The sequence below is a fragment of the Strix uralensis genome, chromosome 4, assembly GCF_047716275.1.
Source record: "Strix uralensis isolate ZFMK-TIS-50842 chromosome 4, bStrUra1, whole genome shotgun sequence".
Lineage (NCBI taxonomy): Eukaryota > Metazoa > Chordata > Aves > Strigiformes > Strigidae > Strix > Strix uralensis.
The window spans coordinates 130538310-130551450 of record NC_133975.1 but is presented as its reverse complement, the minus strand read 5'-3'; the positions used below and the strand labels follow the sequence as shown (position 1 = coordinate 130551450).

Genomic DNA, 13141 nt, shown 5'->3' with positions numbered 1-13141 from the left:
ATTGAAACGCTTCTCCCCCTACCTCTGATACACCAAACTTATTTTTTTATAAACCACACCTTAAAATGAGTGATTAAAGATGTTATTAACAATCAACAAAGCTCAATGACATCAGGAAAGGCCTAGCACGATATTTTTAATAGCTTCAAAAAATGAAAAACATCTTTTTTGAACTTCTAGTATAAATTGTAAAATATTAGCGTTATTGAGCTGCCTGTTTAAAACTGTAATGATCAGAGCAATAATGATGGGGAATGACTTATGCTCTGGTAGATTATCTCCTTAAGATTATTCCATGTTGCTAAGTAACACGATTTGGTATTTCATTTTAAAACGTATGGTGTATAATGCATAATTGATTTAACATTTGCAAATTTTTTTTTCGGTTTTAGTCAATTGAAGAAAATGAAGTTTATCTGCCTAATGATGAGCTCTGGATCTATGAAATGGATAGTGGGTTATGGTAAGTTGCATAATTTATATTTAATTAATATATAAGTTGATCTTTGCATAGATTACAGTGAGCTGTGGTGAAAAGACTTTGGCTACACAAGTTATTGGTCATGTTCCCTGGAGTTTAAATAGCAGATGTTTAATGTGAAGACTGAAGAACAGACACATGTACTTGCAAATTAACTCCAGGAAACACATTAATTACTCAAGTATAATTGTTTTTTTCAAGAGAATGTTTGAAATGGTCAGCTTCAGGCTCTGTTGTTAAAACAGGTGCATTTTATTTGGGCATTGATTTTGGCTTAGTTCTCCATACACTAACTTTTATGTTAAAAGGAGTGTTTAAACACCGGATATTTGGGGTCTTGATCTATTTACAATTATGTATTTTTTGTTATTACTTGTGTTCTGAGTGTATTTGCATAAAGAACTCAACTAACCAGACCTTGCACATCACTAGCAGTATAATCTTGACATTTTATATTCATTGTGCTTACATCTCGAACGTGGGGAGAGATAGCAATGCCTCTTTTTAAATTTTCCAGTGGTTTCTATTACAATAATTGCATTCAGTCTGGTAAAGTAGTATCCATTTGGGATTATATGTGATTTTTGCCAGCTGTCTTTCTAGTCTCCCACCTGTTTGTGTGGTGGTGCGTACTGTATTCAAAGTAACAATTTGGAGAGAGAAGGGGAGCTGGGTCAGGAAGGTGTCTCACAGTATGTACGAACTTCCACATCTGTGTGGTCGTCACTGACTTTGAAAACAACACTTTGTGTATGGTTAGCTGCAAACTTCTTTTTGTTTTCTGTTTTTTTTAATTAAAGATTGCACACTCACTGAGACTGCGGTTTGCTGTTTCTTTTGGTGAAAGGTTGGCTACAGCAAGCTCATACTCTCTTGGTTTTCACCCCGACGTCCCCGTATCGGTTGTACTGGTACAGCTGTTTATATGGTCACACGAGAAATTGGATCAGGAAAGTGATCTGGGTTAAATATAACTTTTATTTTTTCAGGGTTATTTTTAACCGAGATCTGTTCTTGATTTCATTTGGTTTACAACACAAAGAGTTGTACATGTACAGCTGAGTGCGCGGTACGGGAACGGGCAGGAGTGGGAGAGCAAGAGCAGAGAAGGGGAAGGTGGGCTGGCCTCCGGCAGTGACGCTGCCAGAACAAAGGTATTTGGGAGCAGCGCCCTGAGCAGCTGTTAGCGAGCGCCGTTTTCAGCAGGGACAGGTTACACGTGCATCATTCACCTCTTGTGATTTAGCGCATAAAAAACTTTTCAATGGCTGCCTCCAGGGCTTTTAGGTTGGGGTAAGGCCAAGCATCAGAACTCTCTATAGCCCTCAGTGGTAGAAAAATCTAGATGTGGATGCATCGAAGAAGGGGGTGAAGGTAATTGACTGGATCAGCAAGTGTGGTGGGGTTAGGCCTAGCAGAGAGAAGAAAAAGTGGAATCAGGCTTTGGACTGAGGAGGGAGACCAGGCAAAGGACCCTGTCGGAAGGCACAGTGTCAAATCAAGTGTCGAGCTGAGAAAAATGAACAGGAACAGCAGGGGAAGGAAGCTTCAGCCAGAAACTGTGGGGTGAAAGCAGTTGAGGTGTCAGCAGCAAAGCTGGGGCAAGGAGGCGAGCGCCAGCACAGAGAGGCTGGGATTTGGCTGCTAAATCTCCAGAGACTGAAGGTGTGGCGATGAGGTGGAAATCCTAAACAAATCACGTGTCCTCTGTATGTGTGAGGGGGAAATGCGGGTCCCGATCTTCTGTAGAAATTTGAGATCCTAGGAAAGCTGTTTTCAATGTGGAGCGATGAGTCCAAGCGCGGTCTTGGCCTGATGCTCAGCCTCGTGAGTTCGGCAGAAATGGAGTTTTGTCAGATAGTTGCATAGTGCTTGAGATTGTGTGATGTTACAATTCACATCACAGGAAGTTACTGGTTTGTAAGTGAGGCTAGCAAGGAAAAGGCTAGGGTTTGCTGCTGCTGCTCAGCAGAGAACTCATTGCTAAAATTGGCGTTATTGAAGATTTTTTATTATGCAAAATTTTAGGAGTGACATATTGGGCACCCAAATTAGTGAGTGCTTCTGACCTGATTTCTACTTCTGCCTCAGTTTTCCATTTATAAAATAACAGCAATACCGTGTTTTCATTTTAGGAGTTTTTGGAGTTAATAGTATTTCCAAGTTTTGAATAATGAAAGTTTCTGCTGTACTAATGCTCTTTTAATATGGGCTTCACCTTCAGGAAAAAATGAGATGCTTCGTAAACACAATATTCGTGTGAAAGTCCTTTTACACTGCAGGAGCCTGACTTCATACATCAGCTATAGTTTCTAGCGCTAGTTATGGGCGAAACTGTATTTGTAGTTTTAAATCTAAAAATTATTAATACACCTGGGTTGCGTTTGTTTATTTTAACAGATTTGAAAGCAGCATTCTAAGACTTAATGTATGTGCTAAATTGCAGGACAATGCACCTAATGGAAGGAGAGTTGCCTACCTCCATGTCAGGAAGCTGTGGGGCAAGCATTAATGGGAAGCTGTATATTTTTGGTGGATTTGATGATAAAGGATACAGTAATCGGGTATTGTATTCATTTTTTTCATAACATACTGTATTTGAATGAATAATAATGCTGACCTTACTGTTTTGTCTGGTGTACTTTGCATTTGAATTAAGGAGAAATTTAAGGAAGAGCTTTATTTTTGTAGAAAAAGTATACTTTTAAACTGACAAAAAACCCTTTGGTTTCTGTTTTAATGTTCAACTCCATATTTTTTTTCTGGGATTTTTCACTGAATCATAGCTTCAGAATAAGACCTATTACGTGAAACTTCCTGTATTTATTTCTGAAAACTGCCAATGCTTTCCCGATTGCCTTTTTTTTTTTTTAAATATGTTGGCAGCCATAATTGAAATTGATCTTAGAATATCACTTTTATTTTTGCTCTTTTGATAGTGATTACTTTTCTTATATAATCAGCTACCAGTCTTCCTTGTAACTGAAGACTGGAGTGGCAAAGGAGATAAGTGAGCTGTTTTATCATTTAGTGTAAATGAAGTCAGAGTTCAGTCCTGACTAGAAAATAACTGAAATGGAGCCTGTAATCAGATCTCAGTTTAGTACTGGGTTCATAAGCCTTGTTGATTTTGGGCAGTTACCTACTTAGGTTAGACAGAACTACTGACAGTTCTGCCAGTAGAATTGAACTGGGAGCTGTTTGTCTTGCAGAAGTTTTTTGCAAGGCTTCAGTTGACTCTGGAAGGAGCAGGATATTACTCTTCTGGTCTGGCTGAGTGAAGGCGAGGAAATTGCTGCTAATTCTCACACTTTAACTGTGTTCTTGTGGTGTATTGGACTCTTCCTGTATGTTGCTACATATTCTAAACTTCACTGTCAGCTCTTTTTTTTTTTTTTTTTTTTTTTTTTGAAAGTAAGTAGTGTATTCTGGGGGTGGTGGGTTGTTCTTTTTGTTGGTGATTTGTGCTGGATTCTTCAACATCGTTTATACTGAAAATATTGTAATTTTTTTCTTTTAAGCTGTATTATGTTAATTTGCGAACAAAAAATGGAACCTATAGGTGGAAAAAAATTACAAATTTTAAAGGTCAACCTCCTACACCACGTGACAAGCTTTCCTGCTGGGTGTATAAGGACAGGTAACACATTAAGAATATTTAATATGTGTTAATTGCAGAGAGGAAGTACTATAAAGTGAAGAGCACACAGGTTTGGGATTCATGAAACTCTTAATTCTTAGCTTGACTTGCTATGGGATTTTGTGTAACTCTCCTAACAACTTTCTGCCAGACTTTTCTCACATGTGAGCTGAATTAATGGTAAGTATAAATCCACGTAAGGAGAGGGTTGGGAGATTAGTGAAAGTTTGTGGAATGCTTTGAGACTTTAGATAAAAATCATTATGCATCTGTTACTTATGGTTTTAATTTTAGCACGTTAAAAAATAGTATAAAAATTACATTGTTTTTTGTTACATTATGTAAGCATTAAATTATTAACTGCAATAAAATACATTTAGTATATTTTAAAGGATTTTAATAGCATATAAATGCTGATAATTGCAAAGGCATTTCAGTGATTATCTTTCTTTTCTAAGAGCCAAGTCAGCCTATATATGTGTGTTGTAAAAATTACTGAGTGTATTTAGAAGAAATACTTAGCTAAAAATAAATATTTTACTTCAGATTTTGTGTTTTGTTATGGAAAGTGTCTGGATACTGTGGCATACCTGGTCACAAGGAAGTGACATGTTATGAAAGTTATTGTAAACAAGAATATGATATACAGTGAACACTATGAAATGTAAATGATTAAGCTGTTTCTGGACTCCACATCTAAAGAGGTTTTGCATAAACTGTATAGTGCCTCTCAGTACTATATCTTGGTTTTGTAAATGTAATTTAACTGCAAGATACATGAAATTACATATATTTGAACGGCTTCTCCTTAGCTGTTGATACAAGATTATTCAAAACTAATTTAATCTATTCAGAGTATCACGTAATCCGCATACTGAGAAAATGACCTATTTTAGGTGTCAGAGTATAACCTTTTCATTTAACAGAAGTATTTGGGGACAAGCTATGCACCTTTTCAGAAGTATACATTAAAATTTCACAAGATGTGAATTTGCAGATCAGGATGTCGTGGTGTATTGCACAATGCTTTCAGTAACTCTGTTTCCCTAGGAATGTCAGTCTGGAATGACCTTCACCATCCCATCATTTCCTAAATTGCCTTCTCCCAAGATCACTAACAACTATACCAAATATCCTCAAATGTTGAAGTTAAACAAAACTTTAGGAACCATTACTTATGGATGGCCATTTCATGGGTGGAATATTAGGCTGGGAGGTGTGTAACAATACTTGCAATGCAATATGTTGAGTAGTGCTTAGTTGAAAGAATCTTTTTATCAGCTAGAGAAAGGCTTTGTGGGTCACAGGCAGTCTGTGGGCTGAACCTCGGGAACATTTATTGTGAAAAGATGTATATAGAAAGCTAACAAATACAGCAGGAACATAGGAATTTCAGTAGAAAAGGGTAGGAATTCTAGCAGAAACATAGGCATTTCACTGTCTGTGTTATGTGTCATTTTGAGACTCGTGTCTGAAAATGTGATGGTGATAAATAAGCTTGTGGATGGAGGAATAGAGAATAGGACTGTGAGGTATCTTGAACCTTCTTCCTTGCTTATGTGCATTTCTGTTAGGCTTGAGCAGTGTAACTGCTACCTTCGTCTCGGTAAGGTTTGCTGCGTAATTAGGTACAATACGAAGTATTTTAAGTTGTTAATGTTATTAGTAGTACAGCAGGTAAACCAAAATTTGAAATAAATTATTACAGCTTATCCGTTTGAATGTTATTTACGAAACAGCTAACTGAACTTCTGTTTTGTTGTGGTTCTTTTAGGCTAATATATTTTGGTGGCTACGGCTGTAGGAAGCATAATGAACTGAGTGATTGTTTTGATGTCCATGATGCATTTTGGGTAAGAGATTTGTCACAATTCAGAGTGATTTGTCCTTTCTGATTGTCAAAACGTGATCTTTTGTACTATACTCAGTAAGTATGAAAATCTGTCTGATTTTTCTTTATTTGTAGCATCAGCAGAAATGCAAATTAGAATCTTTGACTCAGATTTGGAATTTCAGATAGTGTGTGTTGGGAGCGGTGGGTGTTCAGCGTATTCTGAGTACCCAGTGCTAGGCTTTGAGTGCAGTGAAATAAAATGCTGTCAAAGCAGGAACAAAGGCAGTATTTTAAATCTGAAGACATATTTTAAATACGAAACTCCCAGAAAATGTTAGAATTTATCTCCTTGAAGTAACAATAGGGAATTTATAGCTTTACAAGTCTGACAAATACTTTAAGTTGATTTTTTTAAAATTTGTTATCGAGAGTAAATGCCATTGCTTTTAAGATGCCTGGATTAGATAGTTTCCTATAATGATTTCTTACAGTTAATAAAAGAAGACTGATTAGAGTATTTAGTGACAGGAATTAACAAGAAATAGATATGCATTCAATGGAGTATAGATCCTTACATTGGATGTTAAATATTGACTTACAGAAATTTATCACTTTGTACAATCTATTTTTTTCTCAGTATGTTATGCTAAAAATGAGAAGGTAGAATTTGTCTACTGCAGTGACTGATGTCGGAGCTCAAAGCCCATTTTCAAAAGCGTCATCAGCCCTAACGTTTCTCAACGCTGTTGAACTTCAACTACACCTGAGCTGCTGCATCATTATTAAAAATATCAACATATGTTTCTTCTAATAAAATTGTGTATTTTAGTCCATTTTCTGTTTTGACAGATCACTTCTGAGTTTGCATCCTTTAATAAGCACAAAGATTTTAAAATATACTTACTTTTAATTTTTTAACTTCTTTTTTAGGAAGGACAGATATTCTGGGGATGGCATAATGATGTTCATGTTTTTGACACAACCACACAAACTTGGTCTCAACCAGCAATTAGAGTGAGTGTTTTTCAGTCTTGTCTTTTGACACAATTGTGATTTTACTGCATTTTGAATAGTTATTTTGCTCTAGAAATTGATGTTGGGAAAAGTCATTTGAATATGCTTCGTATTGCTCAGGCTTATTACATTAAACAGGATGCCTCTGAAATGTGGAAAATTCAGAACTGATATGATTTTTTTTCCCACAGGATGTTATTAAACTGGTGTTTTTCCTATAATGTGGTTCTGATGCAAAAAATATCGTAAACTTCAGAGAGGTGTTAGAAATCTGGATACATCAGAAGATGATACAGTATTGTATCTAGGGGATAGTTTTGAGATAAAGCTTTGTATTCGAGCTTTAAGACAACTGTTGGGAATATAAAATTACTGTCAGCGCTCCATTACTGGAAAAGGCAAGGCACTGCAGTACACCAGACAACCATTTAAGTAGGAATACCAGAGTGGGGCTGAGGAACAGGGTGTGGAGGTGTTTCAGTGGCTCCTCACAGAGCAAGCTTGGGTCCTGCAGAAATGGATTATGGTGATTCTAGCGACTTTGGGTGTCCTTGCCAGGGCTTTGGATGTGGAGGAGATTCAGGGCTGGAGCGCAGCCGTTAGCCCAGGCCAGCTCTGTATTCATCCTGTGTCACACCTAGCGAAGGAATGAAGCCGAAGGTCTTTGGGGAGTACGTGGTACAAACACATGAAGGGTTTTAATGGTGCCAAACAAACCCCCTTTATCTCAACTGTTTTGATATGAAGCCATTTGGGTGACTCTGTGTATAATTAATCTGCAGCATGGATAACCCATCACTGAGAACTGAGAGTTGACCACATGAGAGATTAAGGTCTGCCTGGGGATTTCACCCTTTCCCCTGCCTCCCCCTTTTCATAAAGCTGAGAGGTCAGTGTGAAAGGTGAAAGAACAACAGTGGGCTTGAAATCTAGTCTCTCTTCGTTCACTGTTCAGCTTTCACAGACTTAAAGAAGGCAAGGGGGGAGTTAATTTGCTATATTGTTAGTTCAGGCCTTCAGTTTTCCTTTGTGAGGTAAAGATACATGTTTGGTATGCGAGGGTTACACAGTCGTTACTTTGAGCATTGAGTATATGGAGTTGCTGTATTCCTTTCAAGAGTTAATGCTGAAAAATCCTTTGAACAAATATCTCCCAGTCATGCTATGCTGTTAGAATAAACAGATCAGATAGTCTTCAGCAAATACGTTATTTTAATAGTCTTCCAAAGGAGCATGTATACTCAGTTTCCCAGTAAAATAGTAATGCACACATTTCTATTTATTAATATTAATATGATAGTATGCTATAAAGGTTCATAAAATCCTGGTGAGTTTACATAAGAACTCAGTAGAAGAAGTATATTGTAATAAGTCTCTGACACTATTTTATGGTCTTTATAGGATGTTCTAAAATTCCCATAAAACTAAATGCAAAAAATGAAATTACCACTGAAAAGTAAAAGCCAATTTTGCTGTCCTTATTTCTGATTTACACAGGGAAGATTTTTTGGCATGTGGCTATTGGATGTAACATCAAATTTTAAGATCTGATTTCCAGAGATTTTAGTACCAGTTCCTGATGGTTTGCACTTTGGAAAAATAAAGCTGCACAGGAGATATCAATTATAACTGATGTGTTGCTGTAATTTTATGCTTAGGAATTAAAGATAAATTAATTGAATTTCACTTAAGTAAAGTAATGATAAATCAGACCAAGAGGGAATATATTAAACATTAGCAACTGAGGCAACTCAATTAAAGTTGTCCTTGGCAATTATGTGTATCTTCTAATGTCTGTGGCGTCTTGGACGTGACTACAACTGATTTCATTCTAAAGTTGCAGTTCTGTCAGCATATTGATGCATGCTGGCCTTATCTTTGCAGTCTCTGTGTTACTGACTTGCCACTAGCCTTGACTGGCACATCGATGATGTTCTGAAGGATCTTATTTTGATTCTTTCAGGGTGGAGATCCACCTCAGCCTCGAGCAGCTCATACATGTGCTGTGCTGGGAAATAAAGGTTACATCTTTGGAGGACGAGTGCTGGTTAGTGTTTAATTAAAACATTTTATTGGCAGTAATATTGTTTTCTTGGCAGTTATATTTTTAATAGCAAATTACTTTGTAGCAGAAAAAAAATCCGAAATGTCTTTGGCCTAAGCTGTGCGTTAGGGGCATTGAATCCAGGATGCTGCTTTTCATCCCCCTCTACCTTACAAAAAGAAGAGTCTGTCTTTCTGTCTGTAGTATTAATGATGAAGCATACGTTGTCCCAGAAAGGGAAAAAACCAGATGACTGTATGGTAAATGCAGATGTTTATAAATCAGCAAAAACGGTTGATGTGTGCATAACCTCTCTAGGAGATGGTTCTTTGAAAGTGGAGCAAAAGCAAGCCTGCTGATAGACCAGGTTTAAATAAATGATGAGATGCTAGCGTTCTGTGCTTGCTACAGCTTAGCAGATCTATACATCAAACCTGCTGGCTTTTTTTCCCCACTTAATGAAATGGTAGCAAGTAGTAAATAGAACTGGGATTTTAGCTTGTGTTCCCCCTGCTGCCCCGCTGAAGAAAGAGGAAATGTGTAAGAACAGTCAGTTACTCACATACACATCTCTCATCCCCTGATGTTTACCTTCGGGGGAAGTGAAGTTCAGAATAGCTGGTGGGATACAGTATTTTATATTTACAATTGCCACACGTGGTTCTGAAAGGTATGAAGTAACAAATTTCAGCTGGCTTTACAATTTAAACCTTTGTCATTTTTTGCACCTAAGTGACTGAAATCCAGCTGTCTGGAGGAGCAGCACGTGATTACAATGGCTGGATACAGAGCTGTTTGGCTCGGTACTCTCAGGCTGGTACAGGATGCTGCAGCATGTTATCTGATAGCACAGGCTACTGCAGACACAGGTCGTTCTGGTCCTGTTAAGCATCTCCTCTGCTCTCTGAATGTCAATTTTGCAGTCTCAGTCTTTTACCTCCAGCATGCTCTGTGCCCTTGATACAGAATATCTGCAGCATACTGTAGAGATTGCTGTTAACAGCTTTATTCTGAGAGATTGCTGTTAACAGCTTTATTCTGGGGAACCAACATAAGCTCTTTACCACAAGAGCAAGGCTTGTATTTGCTTTCTTGATTCAAGATTGTGCCATTTAATACACTGTGGGAGGATCTTAAATCTGTTGTCCCTTAGGTAGTAGTAGTCAAAGGCAGTGTAAGAGCTGTCTGTATAAGATGTAATTGGTGCATATTTAAATCAAGACTAGATTCTTTAAATCTTAACTATTCCTAGCTATTTTTAACTTTTAAAAAAGTCATAGGCATCATCCCCCTGGTTATCTGTACCTAACAAACTTGAGGCCACCACTGGTAAGCAAGGAGATAGTAAAACCTCTCAGCAGCACGATTTTTCTAGTACTAGTCAGAGGAGATTTTCTCTTCAGTTCTCTGCTGAAGCATTAATGTAAGAACTCAAGCCTGAGGAAGCAATCCAATACAGAAGACTTATTCCTCTCTTACGTCTGAAAATAAAGATGGTAGTAGTAGTCTTAACTAATGCAGGCTCCCCTATCGTTTGTAAATTTTTTGAAAGGATAGTTTCTTTATGAGCTGGAAAGCGTACCAACTCTTTTTAGAACTGTTGCAAAAGCACAGGGAAGATAATATTTTTGAAGTTCTCTGTATGAGCTGGAGCTTATCAGGAATGTGAGAAATACATTCTGTAAGGCAAGTAAAAAAAACTCCTAATTTAAGTTACTGTGTACTCTTCCATATTTTTTTTTTAAATTTAAGTTTTTAGCTCTTTTTGCCTACAGCTAATTTAGAGCCTTTAATCACACTCAGCTAGAGGATGAGACTCGATGCTTTCTATCTCTACTACTATGAAAAGTAACAGTGAAGAAGCTTTTGAAAGCTCCCGGTGCTGTGTTTCTATAGTTTTGTTATACGAAAGAGAAGGAATTAACTGTTGGTTGGAAATGCCCTACAGTGAACATATGCCAACTTCATCTTGGAAAGCTGCCATGACCTAAACCCTGTATTCTCAAGGACTTGCATAAAAAACAGTGTAAAATTGCACTTTGTTCCCTGTCCCCTGTTTTCCATGCTGTAAAAGCTGTGTTCTAATGCAGTGTTCTTCTCGGGGAAAGTCTACAGTTCTGTTACAAAATGGCTTACTCCTGCTTGCTCAGACAGAAACCAGACCTACAGATCAAGGCAGGTTCAGAATGGCCACGCAATGTCCAGCCAGTTTTTCAGTTTGAATTGCTTCCCACAGCTGCAGGAAAAGTTTTAACCTAAGTACCTTTTCAGAGCAATCAGAAAAGAAAATAACCAAAATTGATCCTGTTGGTTCTTACCATTCTGCATTATGTGTTATGTGGCCTTTCATACAGGCTCACAATCTCTGGAATTGTTGCTAAAGCCCCACCTCTGAGTGAGAGAACTGCACGCAGTAGCTTCCAGAGCTGTAGGTTTGGACAAACTTGATTTGCAATTAACTAAGGAAATAAAGGGATATTAGAAGAGATTGAAAAAGTATCTAGTCTTACTTGAATCTTGTGCATCAGGGTTAACGGTGCCAGGCTAAGTGATCCCTGTGCCTCTGCTCTGGACTTGCTCTTTCGTGTCAGCTGTATAAATGAACTCTTGCCAACTGCAGCTGAACTGAATCCTGCTCCTCATTTAGCAAACCTGCAGACGTGAGAGGGAGAGAAACCTAGGTGTGAAGAAGTAAACACGCAGCTCAGGACTTTCTGGCCTACCATTTATTTCTGAACACTTCCTCAGCCTTCAAAGCCTTGCTCCCTCTGGCTTTTTATTGGCAAGGACTATCTCTGCATGGTGCAGAGGTCTTCACCCCAGAAACAGAATAGCATTGAGTGTGGTGCCCAAGCTAGTTAGGGTTGCTGCACTGTGCCTCTTGCAACTGAACTGCTTTGTAACTTGAGCTAGGATTCTCGTGCAGCCTCTGCAAGAGGAATTATTAGTAAACTGGAGCTCGCCTGTTAGTTCTCCACTGTGCTGTTGCATGACTAGGTATGCCCTAAGAGGACATGTCCTCTGGCTTCTATTTAACTCTGACTGTTTGACTACAGGATTCAGAAATACAAGAAGGCTCTGAACTGAAAAGGTTTTTCTCTTCCTCAGGTAGTGTCAGCTTCTTAATAACCATTTGCTAAATTTCAGTGAAACCTCTTGGGAACAATGTCAGAGAAGAGTGAAATTTTGGAAAGCTGTATTTAATTTTGTAGGAGAGCAGCAAGTGTAATTTTCACCTTAGTGATTATTATTGATTCACTTTCTATCCTAGAAATAAATGGAAGGAAACTTAAGAAAGGTTAGGGAACGTTCAGTGGGGCTTGAGGAATTAATGTAAGTCATGAAACAGGAAAGGAAAGACATCAGAAAACCACAACATTTCCTGACAACAGGAGTAACTCCTCCCCAAAGGATGAAGTCTTGCTTTTCTCCATAAATTAAGGAGCAAATACGGGGTTGCTCTGCTCCTCCTTCTCCTTCTAGTTCACCATAATACAAATCTTCCCAGGGAAAAGGCTCTACAAGGAACCAGAAAGGGCCAGGAAGTGTCATGAGGCTTCTCCTATTCATCTTTCTGGGAGGAAAGGGCACCTTTTTCCAAACTTGGAGCTAGAACTGGTAAAAGAAGATGGTGATGATCAAAATCAATTGTACCAGGAATCATTTGAAAACAGGCTCAGAAGTATTATGTGGACTCTGTTCCTCCAGGTAAGCCCCTGAAAAAACAGAAATGGGAGAAAGTGGGAAGGAAGGAGAGTTAGTCCAAAAGTTGATGCAAGTCTCATGTTTGATTTAAGTGGAAAATTTTCATGTAAAGAATGATGAAGTAATAAAGTCTTTCCAGCAGCTCTTCACACATCTGATGCCTTAATGTATGCATGCTTATATTTCCTGTTATCCTTTCTGTCACTGAAGATCAGAAGATACATTGAACTGCAATCCTCTTAGAAAGATTTGAGCTGTAATAGCTGTTTGATTGTAAATCTCAGAATGGAGAGCTGCACAGAGTTTACTGTAACAGAAGCGAGCTGTAAATATGTCACCCTTAATGCCTTTCATCATGCTAGAAAGCTAATCCTGAGACAAAGCAGATCCTGGTTAATGTTTGCTGGGCTGCAAATAAATGAA

The 13141-nt window shown here is 38.1% G+C and overlaps 1 protein-coding gene across 1 annotated transcript in view; it reads left to right on the top strand.

The window, feature by feature from the left end:
• Positions 1–13141, top strand: part of KLHDC1 (kelch domain containing 1) — a 31040-nt gene that overhangs the window by 3672 nt on the left and 14227 nt on the right. Inside the window, exons 2-7 of the mRNA XM_074869248.1 lie at positions 393–463; positions 2928–3045; positions 4003–4121; positions 5896–5974; positions 6886–6969; positions 8933–9016. Coding sequence (XP_074725349.1) covers positions 393–463; positions 2928–3045; positions 4003–4121; positions 5896–5974; positions 6886–6969; positions 8933–9016 — 555 coding nt within the window. The remainder of the gene's footprint in view (positions 1–392; positions 464–2927; positions 3046–4002; positions 4122–5895; positions 5975–6885; positions 6970–8932; positions 9017–13141) is intronic.